The sequence below is a fragment of the Python bivittatus genome, unplaced genomic scaffold, assembly GCF_059951505.1.
Source record: "Python bivittatus isolate LINGU-HERP-01145 unplaced genomic scaffold, Pbiv_v1 ctg000070_np1212, whole genome shotgun sequence".
NCBI lineage: Eukaryota > Metazoa > Chordata > Lepidosauria > Squamata > Pythonidae > Python > Python bivittatus.
Window position 1 is genome coordinate 20,215,351 of NW_028277034.1, and position 24,722 is coordinate 20,240,072.

At 36.8% G+C, this 24,722-nt stretch overlaps 1 protein-coding gene across 12 annotated transcripts in view; it reads right to left on the reverse strand.

Moving 5' to 3' along the window:
* The window catches only part of ARFIP1 (ARF interacting protein 1), a 50,092-nt gene that overhangs the window by 8,203 nt on the left and 17,167 nt on the right, over positions 1 to 24,722 (reverse strand). For 11 of the 12 annotated variants that reach the window (XM_025164770.2, XM_007425213.4, XM_088132746.1 and 8 more), the window contains 7 exons: positions 19,316 to 19,417; positions 14,364 to 14,472; positions 13,924 to 14,019; positions 10,269 to 10,381; positions 5,188 to 5,409; positions 4,524 to 4,681; positions 3,695 to 3,869 (listed from right to left, as the gene is read on the reverse strand). In XM_025164770.2, the coding sequence (XP_025020538.1) occupies positions 3,695 to 3,869; positions 4,524 to 4,681; positions 5,188 to 5,409; positions 10,269 to 10,381; positions 13,924 to 14,019; positions 14,364 to 14,472; positions 19,316 to 19,417 (975 nt within the window). The remainder of the gene's footprint in view (positions 1 to 3,694; positions 3,870 to 4,523; positions 4,682 to 5,187; positions 5,410 to 10,268; positions 10,382 to 13,923; positions 14,020 to 14,363; positions 14,473 to 19,315; positions 19,418 to 24,722) is intronic. The other variant, XM_088132745.1, reaches the window with a different exon arrangement.

Here is a 24,722-nt window from a genome sequence, read left to right on the forward strand (position 1 = left end):
ACACCACTATGTTTTACTGACTGAACAGGATTTTAAAATCCAGTTTTATGAATTAGACATATGCATGCAGTTATAATGCATTATGCAATTAAGACACATCCCATAATAGTTCTGGCAATACTTCTACATACCTACAAAACATCATGGAAAAAAGAAGCACATGTAAAAAGCTCACAGGAATTTGATAAAGTTACATTCCAGGCAGTTAAAAAACTGGTGCCTCCACAATATTAGCTAATCGGTGATGAAAGATGAACGTTACTATTAACAATCTAGACAAACAGGACATAAAATAATAGCACAGCACAAAATTGAATCAATTCAACTTGTTCCAATGTTTTTTCCTTTTGCTTCAAATTATACCTGAAATCATTTTCATGGCATCCAATCTGCCAATGAAAGTTTCCTATTCTATTTAGCTATTTCAGCTTAATGGACGTACTCACAGGTCCCTCTTACATTGTTCCCTTAGATTATACTACCTCGTAATTCAAACAAAAGGCTGTGTGTATATGTGCGTGCGCATGTATGCATTCGTACCTATGTATGAGAAAACCATAAGCTTGAATACTATTACAAAAGAAAATCTTCTTTGATTATTACAAGGTACCATTCAGTGGAAAGATTTTTGCTTAATTCTTTTTTTCTTACGTTGGTTTTTCTTTTTTATGTGCAATCCCTTTTTCTCCAAAATTCAAATCTGAATTTCCATAGTATAACTTCATGTTTTATGATCTTGCTTCCCAATGGCAAAATGTTTTCTTCCACTAAAGGCTTTTATTTTCAACTTGTTCATAGGCAAGATTCTTACTGTATCCATCAACCTTTATCATTTAATTCTACAAGAAATTACATAGTCAACTCATTTATTCAACGTGAGAAGTGGATTCTGTTTTCTAATTACTCAGAACAATGGTATATCAAATGCATCAACACCCTTCTCCAAATCCTAACCATCTTAGAATGTTAATACATGTAACAGTTAGGTGCTTCCCCAATATATGGTAAAATATTCTATCCAGCCACTTGTGGTATATTTAAGTTCATGGAATCAGCAATATGTACAATGTTATGTGGAGTTACAGCTAAAGCTAACATGACTTCATTTGCAAATCTGCTGGGCTTTCTGAAACACCTTCTGCCCCTTAAAGGCCCAATTTTCTAGTCATAGTTCAGAAACTGTTACAGGTAACAAAGTGATACCAAGATGAATACTTTGCTTGCAGAAAGTATTAGGTTCCATTCCAAATTAGACCAAGAATTAGAACTAAGTTTTTACTGATTTTGCTCCTGCTTTTCAACTGAATCAGGGAGGTCCTATTACTTCCGTAGAGTCCTTTTCCAAGCAATCACTAAAGATGGATTCAACATATTAAAAAAAATACACACACATTATACTCAAATTATATACCACAAAACATGGTTAGTTTGAGGTTTCTAATTAAATTGCTTGATTAAAAAGACTTTCAGGGCCCAACTCAGTTTTATCAGTGGTCATTCAGCATTCCTTTGAAAAGAGTCATCCAAGTGGCATTTCTGGAACAAACAAGGGACAGGAAACAATAGCAGCTCATAGCGGTATTCCAATCACAGGACTGGCAATGCCTCCTGACTAAGAGAGCTGGTTAGGCACTGCAATTATATAAATATATGCACCCTGGAACTGGAAGTGAGCTAGCAGGTGGAATATTTTAGGGTGAAGCTCAATTCATTTTTACACACACTACATGGCAGCATTGTCACATTTTATAGATACTTTCAAAGATAAAGCATTAATATTCATATTTATTTACTGGATCACATTAACCAACTCCTTCCCTTTGAGGAATATAACAATTATTGTAGTATGTGCATATGATCTACATTTCTGACAGCGAAAAACAGCTTGATAACAAATCTGACAGCTGCAGAAACAGATAGAAACATGCTAGCTTGCCCAAAAGAGAGGGCCAAGTAGTTTGTCAAATAGGGTAGAAAGGAGAAAAATATGCAAGAAGTTTTGAATAAAGAACTACATAAAGGCCTTATTCTTAGTAGGTGCTGAAATTCTTCAGCTATGCTTCCAATTATTACCTAGCTGAATTGGATTTCTTGTGAGCTTGTCTAAGTTTATTCCTGCCTGTAATGCCTGTCAACATCTAAAAACTGGTTATTTATATAATTTCTCCCACAGTACTCTCAAAAACTTGTGTAAGGAACTCGAACCACCAGGGAAACTGAAATTTGGTACACACATAGCCCAATATGAATAATCAAGATTCTCAAATTTAGCATTTAAATCATGAGTCAAAATTGGATAATTTTCTAGAAGAATCAACCTAGACATGGAAGAGTATACTAGGCTGTCAGGTAGACTATTCTGAGGCATCCTTCATTAATTTATGTTAGTAGTTACCACCAATTTACCCATGGTATAATTAATATAACATAATAACGAAATGAAATTCAGTACAGATCTGGATAAGGAAATAACCCTATGAATTCCAGTGCCTCATTTTCTAAGTCTGCAGTATGAACCAGCTGGTTTAGCACAAAGATGGGAGACCCCCTTAACATAAAATAAGGCTTAATATTCAGGACCGGGAAAAGTTAAGTACCAGAAAGGGAGGGAAAAAACCCTAAATAAATCTATATTACATTTAGCCTTACCCAGTTAACAGTAACCTAGTTGCGAGTTTCAATGAGATGACCAACACAATACGGTTCAAAAGCTCCTTTATGATTGTGAGGAAAGAAACTGATAAAATTCCTTCAACAGATCGGTCAAGGCTCCAGTATTAGTGTGTTATACACACATAGGCTGCTAATGAGCCCTTATCACAAGTCAAAGCAAGACATTTGGGAAAGGTGTGAATTTGGATAGACTTCCTTTCCTGCATCACCAAAGCTTAACACACAAATAGCATTTCCTGTAGACTTGCAGGCAAAACAGGACATACATGTCTTTTTGGTTCTTTGAAGGAAGAAAATCTCTGAGGGAAGCATAAGGTAAGAAAAACAGGCTCTTATTTCAATAGACCCATGAGTTTTTAGATCTTGATTTGGGAAAAAAAATCACATCTAGCAGTAACCGAGAAGAATTGGTTGCTTTATTTAACAATTAAATGCAAAAAAATCCACAAATCTATCAAACTTAATTATTCAAAACTATGGAACAAAATTAAGTATTGATGCTTTTGAACGCTGGTGTTTGGAAGACTCCTGAGAATACTGTGGACAGCCAAGAAAACAAACAAATGAATCATTGAACAAATCAAACCACACCAGGCTCAAATTATCCTACTTCAGACACATTATGTGAAGACCTAGCTTCCTAGAGAAGGCTCTAAAGCTGAGAAAGGTGGAATGAAAGAGTAGAAGAGAATGACCAGCAGTAAGGTGGGTGGACTCAATTACAGTGGCAATGAGTACAGAGTTGGAAGACCTGAAAGACAAGGTTGGGGACAGACTGTCATGGAGAAAAACCCATCTATGTGGTCACTAGGAATTGAAAATGACTTGATGGAAGATAATCAATCAATCAACTACTTAGTAATATTTATGTGCAGCAGGTCCATATGAAAATAGAATGTATTTGTAGCGGAAACAGACCCAGTGAACTCAAAGGTTAGGGTTATATTTCCCATGTTATATTATTCAGATTTAAACAGTGAAAATTAATTGACCTCTCCAGAAATTTAAAACAGTTCCTTACCTTATTTTCCTCCAAAAATTTCAATTTGACTGATACATCATTGCGCATTTTGTCATATTTCTCTTTATGTACTTGGAATAGTTGTTGTGATTGCTCTATCTTCGGCAAAGTGTTAGCATCACGAGGGCCAAGATTCAGTTCTTCTAGATCTGTACGGTAAGCATCATATTCAACCCTGGGAATAAAAGAATTAATATGATCTGCACAAATAATCACAGAACTACAACATTTAATTAGAGAGCTAGTATGGAATAGTGGTTAAGGTGTTGGGCTAGAAGTGGGAAGACCCAAGTTCTAGTCCACCCTCACCCATGGCAGTTCACTGGGTGACTTTGGATCACTCACTCTCTCTCGGCCCAGCCTACCCTACAGGGGTGGTTGTGAGGAAAAATAGGAGGAGAAGGGAGTACTATATATCTTGCTTTGAGCTTTTGTTGCAAAAGTTTGGACATAAATCTAATAAACAAACAAACTAAGGTTTATATCACAGGTATGAAACCTTGTAATGACCAAGGACTATACTCTGTTGCAAAGCTGTCACTACCTTAATGTTTTATTATTTTTAGTACTTTTACTTGACGTTTCGATCTTATTGTGTAAGCTCTCTACAGTCACTTTGTGATTGAAGCAGCAAACAAATAAAATGAAAACTTTTGAAATCAGCTGTACCTATATTGTTCATGAGTTACTAAATTTTTATTGATTTTAACAGGACTACTTTAGGGTATGTCTAAACTCTGATCGAATGCTATGTTGCAATATGAACTAAATTCAATGTTCAATAAATAACTACTTAAATTAAAATAGACAGTAATATACAAAACATTACCTGGCACTTTCATACTGCTTCACTGTCAGTAAGGTATCTTCAATAGTTTTATTTACCAAAGTATTCACACTAGCTATAAAAAAATTAATTGCACCAAGCAGAGTTTCACCATTTTTAGCAAGAAGCTTCTGAGTATCTGCGTTGTATCCAAATTCCTCCTGTTAACATATAATTTTTGAACACTTAATTTTTCTTTATTAAACTGTACTGGAATTATAACAGTAATCAAGATATTTTAATCCTCAGTATGAAAACAACCAATCCAGTTAGCTTACTGATCTGCAGTAAGTTTCTCTCATTGCAACTATGTCCTTCATTCTCTCAGTACTTTTGGGGCAGCATAGCACATGCTCTTTGATTTCAATACAGCATGAATGGCTTGTTTTGTTTTTCCTGGGTATAACATTCATGAAGTACAGACTACCTTTACAAAAAGGTGAAGTCAACTTCTTAAAATAACCATCTTCAGCCCTATAATAACTTGTGCAAAAATTGAAATTAGCAGTATTAGGTAGCATTAGTACTCAACATGGAAGGCATGTAGTATTGGATTTATTTCAATTAAGCTATCAATTATTAGCCAACAGCTTTATAAGTTGGGTTAAACACAAATGTAGACATTTTCAGCAGAGGGTAAAGATAGTTAACACAAATGAAATCTTACATGGAGTTCTAATGATTTCAAACTTAAATCTGCAAAAGCATCTCCAAGCTGTCTTTGAGTATGCACCATCTGGAAGAGTTGAGTTGACAGAGTTTGTGCCAGTTTCAGGACATTCTCATACTTCTTCTTGTTATCTCTCAATATTTCTATCTGAGCTTCTAACTCAAGGTCTACAGTTCGTGATCCACGGCCCAGCTTCTCTGAGATTATTTGACGAGTACACTGTAAAATTTAAGAGAGAAGTTTAAATTTTTGGGATTCTCATACATACAATTTACATGCATCATTTAAACTAATATCATTCATGTCACAGAATTCTAAAATTATTCTGAAAATATTACATTTGCTTTTTAAAATTCCCATATACCTTCCTGAATTCTAATTATTCTAAACAGTAAATTAATCTACTATCAGAAAAAAGAGCCGTGTTGAAAATCAGCTGAACAGGGTACTGATAAAACCTTCTAGTAATGAAAACACAAAGCTTTATTATGGCTTCTTTTATTCTGTTTAGAGTATTTTAAATATTTCATATTTTCTACAATATGAATTGTAGAAAAGAGTCCTTCTAAAGTAAAGGCTTTAATTTATTAATGAGATGAGATGAAAAATTGGGCTATAAAACCATACAGTGCAGGGCATATAATCTGTGAAGCCATTCCTTCTCCCTTGCCTTTTTGAGTTACAAATTAGTGAGGCAGCTTTCTATACAAAGTGAGCTGGGGAAAGAATTAACTTTATTAAAAAGTGCAATCATGCCTGAACTGAAAAGGAAATTCAGTGTTCCTTTTAATGCTGATGGAGGATCTGTGCTTGCATTTCATTCCTCTGCAACAAGCATTTCAAGGCTTTTGAATGTTGCTCTCATCTTAATAACTTTATGCAAAGGCAAGAAGTCTATCACCCTTTTTAATTAGTCCTCCCCTACTAAGGCTCCAGGTATATGCTTCACATAGATTCAAGTCCCCCAGAAAGCTATTCTCATTTGCCAAGTCCAGCTGCAGTAAAAAAAGAAAAAAAATCCACGACTGATTTTAAAAATGCAAATAAGTTGGAATTGTAAGTATTCACTAATAGAATAATGATCTATCTGAGAAAACTTGAGAGAGAAAATAATCTGCATGATAACACTTAGAGTAAAGAAACTAGACATCAGATACTATAGAAAGAAAGAGGTACTGAATTAATTTTCCAAGTTTTTTTTTAACATGGTGATTCTACAGTATACGCTTTCCTAAAGACAGTGATAGCTAAGGGACAGGACATGAAGATAAAGTACAAGTTTTTGTGTGACCAAGCTCCTGTATGAAAGGTCTTGAACAAAAAGAAAATATAGATAGGATGGATGGACAGACAAACAGGAAGAATCCTGTCTGTGGTTTATTTTAAAAAAATGCATATAATTCTTTGGTCACTAAAATATTATGCTGCAGGCCATAAATATGGATATTTCCAATATGGAACAGATAGGCTATGTCTGGTTTCAACATCAATATATCTGTCTGGCAACTGTATTTGACAGTAAAATATGTAGTCGTAAGCACTGGATAAAAGAGTTACCTATTTCTCTAGGACGTATAGCATCATTCAGTCACTCCATTACTGACCATGCATTGGGAAGAACTGTTGAATCTTGGTTTCAAACTGCTCCCAATTTGGGGGCAGGAGGGCATTACAACTAATCAGCTTAGTTTAGTGGGAGATCTTCCCACTGTTCAGAGAGATCCTTTTTGAACCACCTAGCATTAAACTTTTGAAAGGTTCATCCTCTGCAGAATTATATTTGGAACTTATTACAAATGCCTTCTAAAAACAACACTTCTATGTCATTCGTTGCTGATGTTTAATGGTACACAATATATAAAGATCTAATTGACAAACTAAGAAACAGTAATACATTTCAAAAGTTGGGTTAGTTTGTATGGCTGTAGGTGGCCCTTTGGATATCTTGAATGCATTACCATAGTAATTCCAGCTTTGATCTAAACTGAATTTTGAGCAGAAGATCAGAGACATTACAGCTGTTATTGCAACAGGGCTGCCTACTGTATACAAAAAGGCAAACCTTTACAGTGGTAGTTGAATATAGCAACAGTAGTTATTAAACCAGTGGACAGTATGCCACTAAGGATATGGAACATGCAAAACATGTTTCCCTTGCACCAATTTATCCAAAGTATCTTCTAGATATATTGGGACAATTTAAATTGATTCAGTCTACAAAAAACAAATATGCCTATTTGTTTGACTAAAAGTTGTCTGACTAAAAGGTAATTTTGGGTTATTGCTGCTACGGAGATTTTTAAGACAGAAAACACTCATTAAAACATTATCTTATCCTCTAAAATGGAACTTATATGACTTTAGTGTTAAGTCTGTCTTCTGGGTGGATTTAAGTAAAGAATCTATAACTGAGTTGACTAATTGATCAATACAAGCAGTCCCTGAGCTAAGAACGCCCAGGTAACAGATGACCCATAGTTAAGGACAGAGGCTATTGTAGCAAAATTTGAGTTAAATACACAATGATTCCAGTTCATTACACAATACTACTTATATAGTATTATACAATAATACTGTTCTGGTTTACATACAAATTTGACTTAAGGACAGACCTTGGGAATGGAACTCATTCTTAAACTGGGGACTACCTGTAATCCAAGTTGTAAAGCACAACAAATGTACTGACTGTTTGCAATTTGTTTTTTGAGAAGCAGAAATCCTTTAATTTTGTGTTTACTTATTAAAGCAAAGTATGTCAAGCAGTGGACAGACAGGTTACAAATAAATATCCTCACCTGAGTGACTATGGTTTTCTACCACCCCATTTCTTATTAAAAATGGGCAGCAAAATTATACTAAATCATGCAGATAGTCCTCCACAATATGCTAATGTGTAGAAGGAAGGTACATATGGATTTTTAAAAATTGAATTGTACTGCTCTTTAAAAATATAACAACATGTTTAATAAACTCAGTTATTTTATTAAACAGCAGTATAAGTACATGAACTATATTACTATTGAATAAAAGACAACATGCTTTTAAAAAGGAACCTAACCTGTTATATATAAAAAAGAGCTATCTGGTGAGGAAAAAAAAAGGAAAGGAAAGAAGGAAAAAATAATATAGAGTTTTTTTCGTTTTCGTTTTTTTCGTTTTCGTTAGGAAACAAAACTTCAAGACCACTGCCACACAGCCCGGAAGACCCACACCAGCCATCATATGCCGGCCGTGAAAGCCTTCGACAATACATTCATCTCAATACTTTGTTATATATCCTTTGTTGGCAATGACAGAGGTCAAACGTTTTCTGTAAGTCTTCACAAGGTTTTCACACACTGTTGCTGGTACTTTGGCCCATTCCTCCATGCAGATCTCCTCTAGAGCAGTGATGTTTTGGGGCTGTCGCTGGGCAACATGGACTTTCAACTCCCTCCAAAGGTTTTCCATGGGGTTGAGATCTGGAGACTGGCTAAGCCACTCCAGGACCTTGAAATGCTTCTTATGAAGCCACTCCTTCATTGCCCGGGCGGTGTGTTTGGGATCATTGTCATGCTGAAAGACCCAGCCATGTTTCATCTTCAATGTCCTTGCTGATGGAAGGAGGTGTTCACTCAAAATCTCACGATACATGGCCCCATTCATTCTTTCCTTTACACAGATCAGTCATCCTGGTCCCTTTGCAGAAAAACAGCCCCAAAGCATGATGTTTCCACCCCCATGCTTCACAGTAGGTATGGTGTTCTTTGGATGCAACTCAGCATTCTCTCTCCTCCAAACACAACAAGTTGAGTTTAGACCAAAACATTCTACTTTGGTTTCATCTGACCATATGACATTCTCCCAATCCTCTTCTGGATCATCCAAATGCTCTCTAGCAAACTTCAGACGGGCCTGGACACGTACTAGCTTAAGCAGGGGGACACATCTGGCACTGCAGGATTTGAGTCCCTGGCAGCATAGTGTGTTACTGATGGTAGCCTTTGTTACTTTGGTCCCAGCTCTCTGCAGGTCATTCACTAGGTCCCCCCGTGTGGTTCTGGGATTTTTGCTCACCATTCTTGTGATCATTTTGACCCCACAGGGTGAGATCTTGCATGGAGCCCCAGATCAAGGGAGATTATCAGTGGTCTTGTATGTCTTCCATTTTCTAATTATTGCTCCCACAGTTGATTTCTTCACACCAAGCTGCTTGCCTATTGCAGATTCAGTCTTCCCAGCCTGGTGCAGGTCTACAATTTTGTTTCTGGTGTCCTTTGACAGCTTTTTGGTCTTGGCCATAGTAGAGTTTGAAGTGTGACTGTTTGAGGTTGTGGACAGGTGTCTTTTATACTGATAACAAGGTCAAACAGGTGCCATTACTACAGGTAACGAGTGGAGGACAGAGGAGCCTCTTAAAGAAGTAGTTACAGGTCTGTGAGAGCCAGACATCTTGCTTGTTTGTAGGTGACCAAATACTTATTTTCCACCATGATTTGCAAATAAATTCTTTAAAAATCAGACAGTGTGATTTTCTGGATTTTTTTTCTCATTTTGTCTCTCATAGTTGAGGTATACCTATGATGAAAATTACAGGCCTCTCTCATCTTTTTAAGTGGGAGAACTTGCACAATTGGTGGCTGACTAAATACTTTTTTGCCCCACCACATACGCAACAATGGCACTTGCTATGTTATAGTGAATATATTAAAAGTATGAGCAATGATACAAGTTTCAGCAATTCAGGGACTGTCAGGTGAATATTTTGAATGACTTCATGTCTTGCTTTAACTCATTTATCTATGGTGGCTCAGTTTTTGTTTTTGTTTTAAATATCTCAATGTCTCATTTGAATCCAAAGAAATTAACACAGGCTTAAAAATAATCTTAGAAAAATAAACCAGAAAACAAATGTATGTTCCTTATTAAATACCACTGCTCCAAAAGTCTCTTCCCAATAAATTACTGTAACAGAGGGAGATTATTTTTTTTAATGGTATATCAGCCTTGTAGCCTTCATGTTCTGATAAAATGACAAATTTCTTGGCATGTGAAACTTGCCTGAATCATTTGGCTACTGCAACACACCCAGTACAAACCTTGTACGTGTTTAAGCTCCATCTTCTTACAAGCTCCAGTTTTTCCATAGCTGGATTCTTTACTTCCTCTGCTAGAATAACTGGTCCACTTTTCTGCTGCACGCTTGGATTGCCTATGTAGAAACCACAGGTAAGTGTATCAAAGTGTATTTAGAGCTCAGGTAAATGTATTAAAGAGACAGCTGAAATGGCCTTTAGGCACAAGTCTACAACTTTATTTTCAGCATCATATTAAAGAAAGTAACACAATAATCTGATTGTGGTAAAGCCTGAAAAATAAGATTGCTTGCATTTAAATTGCAGCTATGGGTAATTTAGAATTAAGCAACTTCAACATACTCTGCAAGATTCTCACATTTTGCATTATGTGATAGTTTTTCACTGAACAATTAAATATTAAATATAAATAGCTCTTCTAGAAATGTGGAGAAACGCACATCATCTATTCTATTTTCATCATATGCCCATGTTTCACCAGAACTGACAGGCCAATCCCTTTCAGGTCTGTAAACAGCAACTATGAATCCAAAGCTATGTTCATTAAATTAGCAGCAATCCCACTCAATTCATATTTCAGAGTTCTGAAGTTGACAGTAAGTATTCTGGGTGCCTTCTAACCTCGTGTACTTAACATTTTCCCATAAAAAATATCAGCAGGGAGAATGATTTCATTCATTAGTAAAGCATAGGAAAGATAAAGAATAGGAAGTGCAACTTGTACTTGATTACTGCTTCACACTCTCAATGAAATAGACACCTCCAATCCCATCCTTCTTCTTTATCAATTCACAATTTCAAGAAGAATTAAGAAAGTTCATACTTTATAGATGCCTTTCAATACAATAAGCATACCTAACTGTACAATTATTTCTTTGGTTCATACCATATATTAAACATAATGTGGCTAGTTTGAATATGATTTATTGTATTGTGTGAATTCAGTCACAGTGATTTGTAAATCACGGTTGATGCCTTTGTATGGTATGAATCCAACTACTGTTACCATTTCAAAAGAGCATGCTTAAAACAAGCAATGGTTGAGCATAATATATAAATCCAACAACATATGAAGTAATCATTTATCAAAACATTCTGGAATGCATGCTGGGAACCAGTACTTGACTTCAGTTCAGGTCTCCAAGTTTTGCTGATCATATTTTTGCAGATGATACAATTGTTCCTTATCAGTGTTTTTATGTTCAGTAAGACATATGTGACATACACATGGATGGGGAACATTTTCATCCCAAGTTACATGTCAGGTGTGCCCACCTTTGGCAAAGAAGCAAAAGCCAACCTACAAGTGGATACAGCAACCTTGCTCCTTCCCAACATGCACTCAAGTCTTCCACTGATGCCAATGAGGCATCATTTTTAGGTGGGATTGCAGATTAACACCTCCTTCCTCAGGTATAATCTCCCCTGAGATTTATCTAAACAGCAATTTATCACTTTAAAAGCCTTTAGAAAAGGAAGGCCTCTTTTTAAAGCTCAACTCTTTCAGGTGTGAATTGAGAAGGTAAATCGCAATAAACTGGAGATTTCCTATCCCTGTTCTAAAGTGACTCCAGTGACTGCTATAAAGACATTGTTATGCAAGAGAGAAAATCTATGCTATGATTTATTCTATTAGAAAACATTAAAAGATAACTATATATCAGAATAACTGAGTTTTCCACACAGTGTTCCACTGTACCAGATTCCTACTTTTTTACAGCTTAATACCCCTTAATTTTTTCCATCATCCTCAAAATCAAAAGATAGCAATGTAATCCAGCTATTCACAGAAGTCAGTGAAAAAGTGCAAGTAAAATTGGGAATATTATATTTAATTCAAATAATGATAGCAAACTGTAGGTAGAGAAAGTTTCTTCATTTTAGAATTCAGTATCATTACAAATTTACAGAAAAAGCTTCAAACAGTGAAATGAAATTTGGGTATTGTAATACAGTAACATAGTGGCTCTACTGTACTCTTATGTAATGACTGAGTCCAATGCATTGCTAAGGTATTATTGCTCTGTTTTTGGCAGTATGTTGTGGATTCCAAAATAGCGTATTTTAATCCTCAGTGTTATTTAACATCTACATAAAACTGCTGGCTGAAATGTCATCAATATGTGAAGGGAACCTAGCCACCTCCCTTTTTTAATCTCATTAGAAAGACACTGGGTGCTCTGAAAAAGTGTTTAGGCATAATAGACACAAAAACACCAATGATCCAGATTGACAATAGATGATTCATCTGTTCAGGTAATGGATATATAGCCTGTTTTGGGGGTGCATGAATTCCATCTAAAGCAGCATTTCCCAAATTGGTGGCCTCTAGATGCTTTGGACTATAATTCCCATCAGCATTGACTATTTACTCTAATGATTAGGGCCTTTTGAGAAATACAAGTCCAGAACATATGGAAGATTCTAATTCAGGGACATCTGGAGACAATGTTAGATCCAGCAGCCACAGAAAGCACAGGTTACCTTGGTAGCTGTCTGTAGGCCCTTTTGTTTGTTTAGGATGATATAGGGACAGAGATAACCTAACTATAGTACTCACACCTGGGTTACTTTTAACTTGACACCTGCCAATGTGATAATAATACATCATTACTTTGCCATTTGGATTGGTTTCTAGTCCATTTCCCGATCCAATTTAAAATGCTAGTATTCTTCTTTAATCCAAATGTTGCTTGGAATCAAATTAGTTTAAAAATGTTTCCTTCAACTTTTACTTAAAACCTAGAAGATGCTTTTCCAAATATGCTTATGAAATAAAGTTAAGCCTGCGCCTACAATACGGAATTTCCTTGGTGTTGACATTTGGGCTCCAGAACATGTTTGCACACCCCCAGGAAATTCTTTTTATTTTCCTAGCCTTTTCAAACTGTAATATTTTAGTATTTCTAAAGTATACAAGTCGTAACTCTTCCAGTAGTTTTATCTTATAGAATCTATTTTAATTCATCTTATAATGCATTTTTAATGGTTTTAGTATGATCTTCTTAAAATGCTCAGAAACATTCTGTTATTGATTAATATGTTAGTAAATAAAGTGTTGGAAGGCAGTATAAATTGTAATTAACATTTAAGCCCTATTTAAATCATATAAATTAACAGATGTTCACCATTCTAATAACTTTTAAACTGTAAAATATAAGACCTTTAAATTTAAATAAATTATTTTCAGATATTCCTTTGCAATGCTGATCATGAGTACATTATAGGAATTTCATCATACTTGAAATGTCAAAATGAATATAGGGCAACCAAGCAAATGACTTTTAATAAATAAAGGTACAAACACTTGCACAAATTCTCATGTAGGTCATAGATTTTAAAATTATATTTCCATTACAATGGATTTCTCAACACAATCACTATTTAGTAACATTATGACAATAAAATTTAACACATAATTTCATCCTAATGAACATTTCCCACAGTTCATTTTAATGAATGCTTATGTGAGCATGCTTAATACTGAAGGAAGACAGTATGCAGAAAGGAAAATGTAATTATTTGCCAAGCCAAAGCAGCATAAAAAGGCAGCATTACACTTAGCCATAGCAATAAATCACAAGTCAAGTAAGTGTAGGCAAACGTGGGAGTTAGTACTGTATCAGCAAAATCATTAACTGCTTAGACCTCTGAATACCTTTGGGAATAACTAAATCACTCCCTTGTCCAGCCAGTCTGCTAGCTGCTGCACTGCTAGGCGATATAACAGGTGGCATGGGAAATGATGAGGGACCTGGAAATGGGACATATACCATGAACATACATCTTCATTTAATCAGTGTATTTTTAATGCACAAAATATTGGTGAAACTGAAGCAAATCTTGAAGTGAATGAGAATTTGAATTTAGGACTACTTTAGACAAAAGGCAATCTATTATATCCTCCATATGGTAACTGCATCACATAGGGAGCCATTTTGTGCATACCAATTGGATTCTCAACCACTGTTTGTCACCAATGATTGCCAGCATGTACATTCTACTGCTGAAATCATAGTTTTAAAATGAAGGCTACAGAATGCTTCCTATTCTATCCTATACATATTTTTACCAATAATAAACATTGAATTCTGTTACCTTGAAAAGGTCCAACTTCAATAGTCCCCTCTTTGGTACTGTCAAATCCATGAGATGTGATCTGGGTTTCTGACAAGCCAAGTCCAGCTGGCAGAGAACGCTTCAACTCCTTAGAAATGTTTGAATAGAAAGGAATATCCATGTAAAAATCCCAAATAAGGGAACATTTAGGCATAACAGCAGTCTTTCCAGGTCATCTTGAAAAATGTGTTCTGCAGTTTGGAATCTATTTTATGCTGTCATAGCATTCTGTTTTGATGACAACACAATGCTCCATTACAACAGTTTCCAAGTCTGAGAGACCTGTTATGTTTACATAGCCTAGATACCTCCCATGACTTTGAAGAGAACAGCCAAGTATCCACTTGGAAAAGCAGGAGGAAAAATTATAGAGTTTAAACCCTGAAGCGCCAATGGATTCCAAACTGTAGAATGCATTTTTCAAGACTGAAGCTTTGAGTGCTATGTAGCACAGTAAGCAGATCTTCTGTGTATATAAGTCTTCATTCTTATCTCCAACAAAGAAACTAATCTAGCTATCTCGTACCACTAAGCCTTCTGCTAGGAAGCAAGTTTCTGATACAGGGTTAACTGTCTGAAGAGTTGTGATCTGCTGTGTAAAGCCTGACATTATATCACAGATGTCCTTATATTTGTGGATCAAACTTCTATTATCCAATGGTTTAATCAAACAACTGTGGCAACTTAGATAAACATGTTAAGCTTTTAGAATAAGTCTTTGGATCAAAAACTGAATACAAACTTATGTTGAATGTTGATACGGATATCTGATTTTTTACAGAAGTTTTCTTAGACCATTTAAAATATACTGAGAGTCAGTTTTTAACAATCTGAAAATAAGTATTTGAGTAGTAAACTGGCCATCTTTATACAGAATCTAGGCACTATTTTTGTTGATGAAACTTCTCCATCAGCAAAACTGGTGGGGGGCAACTTTCCCTCATCCCTATTTCTCATAAAGCCTATAAAATCTGCCCTGTTCAGAGAAGCATTGGCAAGGAAGTGCTATAAGGAGAGAAATGCAAAACAACTGTGTGAGCAGACTTTTTTCATGCCACACTGAATTCTACTCTACGTTTCAATGCGCTGGTCTAAAGCTCATGGTCTCCACACTATCAGTACTCCCCGTGGTTGACCTCATAAGAGTTGGGGGCTAACAGCCAGAGTTGATGACAATTAACTGAGCAAATTAAATCTGAAGTTCCTATTTGGACACTATTCAAAAGTAAGCCAGAAAGTTGCCTTTTCAGTTTCACCCACTTTACCCTGTTCTGGCAAACTGACAAATAAATATTAAGCATCTATATAGTAGATATAAATGTGATTATAGAAAGATTTAAATTCATGCCATAGATTGCTATTAACCTCTTAGGAGCCTCATGGTTTCAGGTTTCTTCCACTTCATGTTTCTAACTTCCTATAGGCATGCATTATTTGCCACAAGCCATAATTTGCCATTTCATCCATTCAATGAAATATTGAATGGATACAATCGCCAGCAGACAAAGATCATGCTATAGATTTGGAGAAAAGGATTAGCAAGAGACAAACAAGGATCAAAAATAGGAAATCTCCATATATAAGAGGAAGGAGCAAAGACTGAAGCAAGTCTACATTTGTTTACTTAATATAAAATGTAATAGAAACAATACTTAATCCAGTCATCAAGCTAAAACAGTTATTTAAAAAATTGAATGACGGATAAATCATTTGCAATTGGTAGGTCAGCAGAATATGACATACTGGTTTGAAGCAGGTTTGCAAAACCAGGCTTTGATAATCTACTTGCTTGGATAAATAACTGAAATCCTGCCATATTATAGCATTTCATGCAGGCTGCAGACAGAAACATTACAGATCAAAGATCTATATAATAAATTGCCAGTATCTGGCATGCGCAGATATCTTTTGGAATTTCTCTAAAACCCTAAATAGTTATGGACAAATAGTATATGCAGGTGTAGTTGCATAGTCAAGAAATTGTAATTATTTAGATAGAATTATGAACATTAACATTATGAACTTTATGAACATTAACAAAGTTTACTTAGGGTTGAATTATGGTGTCTCCGCCACATATCTTTACCACTGTGGAATCCTTGGTGTTCTCTGAGCTTGGTTGTTTTCTTGCAGATGTTTTGTTACCCAACTAGGTAACATCTTCAGTGCACTGAAGATGCTACCTAGTCGGGTAACAAAATGTCTGCAAGAAAACAACCACATTCAGAGAACACCAAGGACTCAACAGTTCAACTCTGAGCTACATATATTCTTTTCTATTGGTATTCACTACTGATACCGGTGTGGCTGGTATTAGATTTTTTTTTAGAAAACTAACGTTTGGGCACAACAATGTACCCTTTTACTTTCCTGGAACTTTGTATTACTTTAATTTAAGCTAATGCTCTGTGCTGTCTGGGGGATTTCTACAAACACATATCCCAGATTCTCTCTCAACCCCTTCCACACCCATGTTCTGGCAATTACAAAACATTTTCTTATTCATACAAAGTGCCAAAGTTTTACAGTAATGAACAATAATCAGGGATTAAGCTTTAATCACTTACAAGATTCAGTCAGCTTTAGATTCAGAAAGACTGTCAGCTTTAGTTTCAAAGCCACAATGTTAATGACCATAATAGACATGAAAGTATGCCAAAAGTCTGCCTTCACTATGCATTTGATTGCTTCCAAAAATTAGAACAGAGATATAGTTTCACAATTTTTTTCTCAAGCTCTGGTTGGCATGAAACACTTGCCAGTCTTATATTTATTTCATTTTAAACTAGTTAAATGGCCACTTTTCAAAGTGCAGAGCTGACAATATTCAAACATAGTATATATTGCTGAAGCTGTACTTTCTCTTAATTCTATCTATCTATCTATCTATCTATCTATCTATCTATCTATCTATCTATCTATCTATCTATCTATCTATCTATCTATCTTCCTACCTCTTCTTTAATGTTGCATTATAACACCCCATCACATGCTAGGCATTTCTGTTAGTGCAGACTAGTAAAATCAGTCGTACACTAACAAGGAAGCTAGCATGGAAAGTACCAGCAACAACCTGGGGAAAAGCCTCAAATTTCAGGAGGCAAGCCCCCGCAGCTTGTCACGTGCTCAATCGAAGCACATGATCCCTTGCGCTTCATGTATTACCATATATAGTCATGGGCTTGTATTAGGTAGTGTGACGTATATATGCTTAACCCAGCCCTCTGATGTACTCAATAAAAGAGGTTTCCAGACTCCGGTCTGGGCGCTCTCACCCCCCTCGAAGGAGAATCAGTTTGGTGTCTTCTTTCCCCTCACTCGTGGGAGGCCCGCAGTAACTGCGTGAATGTTACACTTTAACACAAATAATTACTAGCAGGACATCTGCTGCATCACTGTCTGTCTGCGAGACAGCATTAATTATTAGTGGTTTGTACATGACAGTAAAGTACAGTGGTACCTCGGGATACGAACTTAATCCGTTCCGTGACTCTGGGCGTATCCCGAGTTGGTCGTAACCCGAAGGAAATTTCCCCATAGGGTTCAATGTAAATCCGGTTAATCCGTTCCGCCCTCTGAATTTGGTCGCACCCCGAGGCAAATTTCCCCATAGGGTTCAATGTAAATCCGGTTAATCCGTTCCGCCCTCCGCCCGAATTTGGTCGCAACCCGAGGCAATTTCCCATAAGGTTCAATGTAATTACCGTTAATCCGTTCTGGCGTCCACGGACCACATGGAAAGCGGCCGGGCGCGGCGTGGTGCGGCGCGAAAATGGCCGGGTGCAGCGCGGCGCGGCGTGAAAACGGCCCGGCGCGGCGCGAAAACGGCCCGGCGCGGTGCGAAAACGGCCCGGCCCGGCGCGGCGCGAAAACAGCCCGGCGCGGCGCGAAAACGGCCGCGGACCACGCGGCAGGGCCGGAAAAACAGCCGCGGACCACGTGGCACGGGCGGAAAAATGGCCGCGGACCACGTGGCACGGGCAGAAAATGGCCGCGGACCACGTGGCACGGGCGGAAAATGGCTCGTACCCCGAGGCGGAGTTCGCAAACCGAGGTAAAATTTTGGGGCCAGAGCTGGTCGTAACCCGAAAAATTCGCAAGCAGAGGCGTTCGTATCCCGAGGTATCACTGTATAAAATGATCTCTTTGTCCCTTCATGACAACTTTTCAGCCTGGGCCATGCTCTCTGTAAAAATCCAGCTAGTGAGGGCCACATCTAGGGATGCAGAATTGAAAATTTTAGACTTGCTTTTGCTAAATGTATTTTCAGGTATACTTAACATGTAATATTTTTGTAGTTTTGCACTTACTCTTGCTATGTTTCCCTTTGCATAGGAAACAACATTTTTCCAATCATTAGGTACAGGTACAGTCTTTATATGCATGTTAAGTAAGCTGCACAGCCCATAAATATACCATATCCATATTTTAATATTGTTCCAGTTATATCATCTAACTTGCAACATTATCATTTTTCAACATTCTTACAGCATTACTTCCCTTTCATCATTTTCTTCCTTGAACTTTAACATTTATAACATTCATTTCAGTCCCACTCTTTTACATATTACAAATGCAAATCTCTAAAATACTCTTTACAGTATTTCCCTCACTTCAATTTTATCTTCATCGGTTTTACTTTTAATTCCACTCACTCTGCTACAGTGAAGCTCCTTTTTAAGCCCTCCATTTTCAAAACAGAATATGAATGATCAAATAATCAAAGATCGTCCGGTTTTAATTCAGTTCATTCTTGCTGTTAAGCTTATTTATAATTCTAGAAATAAAATATTCATTCTTAATGAATAAGGCTTCTCTCATCAGCAAAATCTGGGCTAACATGATACATGTTCTCCATATCTTGAGTTGCTTGAGCATTACTAAAATTGGATTATTGCCAAGCAATTCAGGGGATATTTATAGATTCATACCCTGTTATAGTTGTGCTCATGCGTATCTTCCAGTTCTCCATTGCTTGTCACAGAAATCTCTGCTGCTGAAGTTTTGGGGGACTCCTGAGCCATTGAGCACTCCTACAATATGAAAAAAGTGCATTAGCTTTCCCTAAACATAATCAATATTCAGCTTTTGGACATAAGCTTTTTCCTGGCAGGTGGGGCAGATGTGGAGGAAATCTTGCTATGTCCTAGGGGTATCTTCAAACCCTTATGTAATGGTTTTATGAAACATACGCTATTACTGTTTTGTTTTTGTACCTCTGAGTCAGTGTTGACTCCTGGTTACTGCCTGGACTAGTCCTTGCTGGTTTTTTGGCAAGGTTTTTCAGAAGTGGTTTCCCATTGCTTCTTCCTAGGGCTGAGAGAGAGTGACTAGCCCAGGGCCACCTAGCTGGCTTCATGCCTAAGGTGGGACTAGATCTCCCAGTCTTCCGTTTTCTAGCTGGGTGCCTTAACCACTACACCACATTGGCTCTCTGTTACTATATTACTGGAATCCAAATAGACAACTATGCATCTGGAATCTAAATAGACAACTATGCATCCATTGTCCAGCTTCCCCACCACAACAGTATACAGTAAAGTAACTGCTAGCATACATAGAATGACTTCTGTCATTTAATCACAATATAAAATTACAGTTCTAGCACAGTAATTATGAATAAATGATGCTGAAAGAATGTAAGTGAATCACTCCATGTATAAGTATTAATGCTAATAATCATATCTGATCATGCAAAATAGACAGTCTCAATGGCACATGAAACTGTATTGCCCAATTTCTCCCTTGAAACTTATAGAGGACTAAAAGACAATCACTACAGTTCTCTTGTATCTCATGTGAACCTTAGGATGCCTGTAATGAACCCAACTACCAGCCTCCCTCATCATTAGCTGTTCTGACTGGTGCTGCTAAAAAATGTGTATTAGAAACATCAGGAGGGCTACAGCTTCTCAGTTTTAAACAAATAATGTTTACTATGAATGTTGCCTCACTGTGTTTGTGATGATGTTCACTGGTATGAGTGAAGAATTCTGGGAGTATACACCAAGAGTATATACTCTTGTGATCCCAGCAGGATCACCCAAGGCATGAAAGTCATCCTAGGTATGCAGCTAAAGCAAGCAGGCATCTGTACTAGACATCATCATCATCATTTGATACTGAATGGGAGAAAGCAGTGGTAAACCATTCCTGTATTTTACCAAGGAAATTACATACATAGATGAGTTAAAGTAACTGACAATATAGTGCCAGATGACTGGCCTCTCTGTTGGATGGTACTTAACATGCTACTGAGGAAGAGTCATTCTTTAGGAGTTAACAATGGCTTATTAGTAATCCGACACAGCTAGACTAAAGCCTTTGGGATGTTTAGCTGCCATGCAGGATAAGAAAATCTGAAACTGCAAAGACAGAATTATAGTGGGAAGAAGTAACATTACTGTAGAAGCATGAACATGAGAACACTCAACACAGTTGAAAAGTATCAATTATACAGTGACATCTTAAGCAGTGAATTGAATCAGAATGGAATTAGTCACCTTCAGGCAGAAGTTCATACAGTTTACTACTCAGGACATGAACAACAAAAATGAAACAGCATTGTTTTCATAGTCAGGCAGAATATAGCAAGATAATACTTGGCCACAATGCAGTCAATGACCAATAATATGAACTAGATTGTGCACACAACTCTTTAGTATATGCTCCAACAACTGATAGAGAAGAGGAGGTTGATAAGTTTTGTGGTCAAGTTCAATCTGAAATCAACAGACCATGCAATCAAGAAGTGGTCCTTGTGATTGGAGACTGGAATGCCAAAGTTGGAAATAGTAGGGAGGAAAATGTAGCTGGATTGTATGGCCTAGGAAACAGAAATGAAGCCAATTCAATTATTTCTTCATTGCTAATGTATTATTCAAGCAACCAAAATGACGCCTACATACACTGACATAACCAGATGAAGTACACAGAAATCAAACTGACAATAATATTGATACAAGGAAGTAGAAAAACTGCTATATCAGCAAAGACATGGCCAGGGGCTGATTGTGGAATACATCATCAACTAATCATGTGCAAGTTCCAAGTCAAGCTAAAGCAGAAAAAAACCAACTAGTTTCTACTATATGATCTTAAATGTATACAGTACACAACATTTTGAAGGACCCCATCAGGAATCACTCTGAAGTCCTGAAATTCACTGATAGGGAACTAGAGGAACTACGGAATGAAATCAAAGTTGTTAAGGATGAATATGAAAAGAGATTGCAAAAGACTAAGAAATAGAAGAAAGCAAATTGAATATCAGAACAAATTGTGATAATTGCCAAGAAGAGAAGAGAAACCAAAACCAAGAAAGATAAAAATCTCAGGAAGGATTTTAACAAAGAATTTTAGAGAGCAGTTAGAAGAGAAAAAATAGTATAACAACATCTGTAAAGACACTGAATATGGAAACAGGAAAGCTTTCCAGAAGACTGCTGAACTCAGGAAGAGTTTTCAATTTCAAATTGGTATTCTAAAGGACATCAATGGACAGAAGGTAATGGATTCAAGTAAGATGAAATGAAGATGGAAGGAGTGTATTGAAATTCTATACAGTAGATATGTTAACATTCAAGATACCTTAGAAGAGAGTTTCCCAAACTGTGAAGTGTACCTCTCTTGGAGAAGTGCAGACACGGTCCAGGGGAGGTGTGAAGAACCTTTTAATACATTATTATAATAAATCCATGTTTCCCAAAATTTCGTTGTATTGTTTTCATTGTTCATTTGCATTCATTTTGGTGTTTGGATTTTTAGGGGAGATATATACATTACAGTTACACTAAAGGGAGGTGTGATGGTAAAAAGTTTAGGAACCCCGCCTTAGAAGATATTCTCTACTTATGGGAACCTATAGTTCCAGAAGATGAAGTTAGATGAACACTCCAGTCATTATTTATTTATTTATTAGATTTGTATCCCCCCCCCCATCTTAGAGCATCTGGGCAGCTCACAAACAATAATTACTAAAGGCTACAGAAATACGGCAACCAACAGAAGAATCAGTCAAGGTTCTAACCAAACTATGCTAGCAAATCTGGAGAATGAGAGTCCGGCCAACTGATTAGAAGAGGTCAGTCTACAAATCAATGCCAAAGAAAGTAACTTAACAGAATGTGCAAACTATCATACAATATCTTTAATTTCACATGCTAGCAAAATAATACTTAGTATCCTCCAATGGAGATTAGACCCATAGATGAAAAGATAGATATTGGATGTTCAAGATGGTTTTAGAAAAGGCTAAGGAACAAGAGACAATATTGCTGATGCACACTAGATAATTGAGAAAGTCAAAGAATACAAAAAAAAAAAAAAAAGGTCAATATGTCCTTCATTGATTACAGAAAGGCTTTCAATTATGTTGACCAAGCTGTGGAATATCCTTATGAAAATGAGAATCCCAGAACACCTCTCTGTCCTCAAAAAAACCTATACATAGGTCAGGAAGCTACAGGCTGGACAGAACATGGCAAAATAGATTGATTCCAGGTTGGCAAAAGAATGAGACAAGACTGCATACTCAAGCAGCGATGAGCTTTTGGACTGAATGGCCATGGTCTAGTTTGGCCATTTAGACAACAGCCATTCAGCCCGAAACTCATAACTGCTTGATTGATCCCTACTGTGAAAGCCTATACCAGTAAACAGCTACATATTTTCTTCTTATTTGTCCAATCTATATGCTGAATATATATTGAGGAGACTGGATTAGAAGATGAGCAAGGTTTTAAAATTGGAGGAAAAAACATCAATAATCTACTCTATGCTGATGACACTACTCTGATAGTTGAAAATGCAAATAATCTGCAAGTAATGAAAATGTACAGAGTAAGGAAGATGACCTAATGGGACTGACAGAAAATCAAGGAGCACAGTGAAAAAAAAATGGGACCAAGATTAAATATAAAGAAAAGCAAACTAATGACAATAGGTAAGTGGTATACTGCTTCTGTCTTTTTTGTTTAATATGTTCTGTTATATTAATTATAAACCTGTTATTATCCTTGATGTTTCCTTTTGGAATATAAAGGTAGTCCTTGCTTGGCAACCATTCATTCAGTGACCATTCAAAGTTACGATGGTGCTGAACGGGGAGTCTTATGCTGATTCTTGAAGTTGTGGCCATCACAGCATCCCTGCTCTCATGTGATTGCGATTCGGGCACTTGGCAACCAGCGTGCAGTTGGGATGGTTATAGTATCAGTCCCGTGATTGCCATTTGCGACCTCCACTGCCAGCTTCTGAAAAGCAAAGTCAATGGGGAAGCCAGCAAGAAGTTGCAAGTCGTGGTTATGTGATGCCATGCTTAACAACCGCATGTGATCTGCTTAATGACTGCAGCTGGAACTGGAATTACCAGTACCAATTATGGTAGTTAACTGAGGTTACCTGTAACCTGTTTGGTTGTTGCGTATTATATCTGGGATATATTTCTTTAGGCATTCAGTTAGTATTGTTCCAAAAATTTTATAATCTACATTCAACAAAGATATTGGTTTGTATGACTGGTTTCTCCGGGTTATTCCCTGTTTTGTAAATCAAAGCTTTACATGCCTCTTCCCATGTTGGTAGTATTGCATTTGTCTTTTTAATTTCATTTCTTGTGTTTGTCAGTGGTTCCAATAGTTCCTCCTCAAATTCTTTATAATATTGAGCTTCTCCTCAAATTCTTTATAATACTGAGCTATCAGCCCACCTGGACCTGATGCTTTTGCACGTCTGATTTTTTAAAATTGCTTCTTTTGTTTCTTGGATAGTTACAGGTACTTAGTGTTTGTGTATCCTGGTTTTTAAATTCTTTCATAACAGACTTTTCAATGCATTTGTTTACTGCTTCTCTCTTTTAAGACTATCAACATTAAGGAACCAGCACTGAAGAAATATGTCACAGCTTAGCACTTGGTAGGATAGCAATGAAGGCCTCGGAAAAAAATTAAGATGTCATTATGGGTCTATATCTACAAAAATTAGAATTGTGCAGGCAATGGTTTTCCCTGTGCCATTCTATGAAGGCGAAAGCTGGACTCTGAAGGATGAAGAAAATAACTAGAAGCAAGGCTGATGAACTCGATTACAGCAATGATGAATGCATCATTGGAAGACTTCGGGTTCCAGGTTAAGGACAGATCTCCTGGAGAAAGCCTGTCTATGTGGTCACTAAGAGATGATGCCAACTTGATTATACATAATCAATCAAATCATTTCTTGGCAAATCATTTCTTCCTTTACTTAACATATGTTGCTGAGGCAAGTTAACAAGCTCAGCTCTATGACCTTAATTAGTTGATTAGAACCCTCCCTGCTATCTGAAATTGACAAGACCCT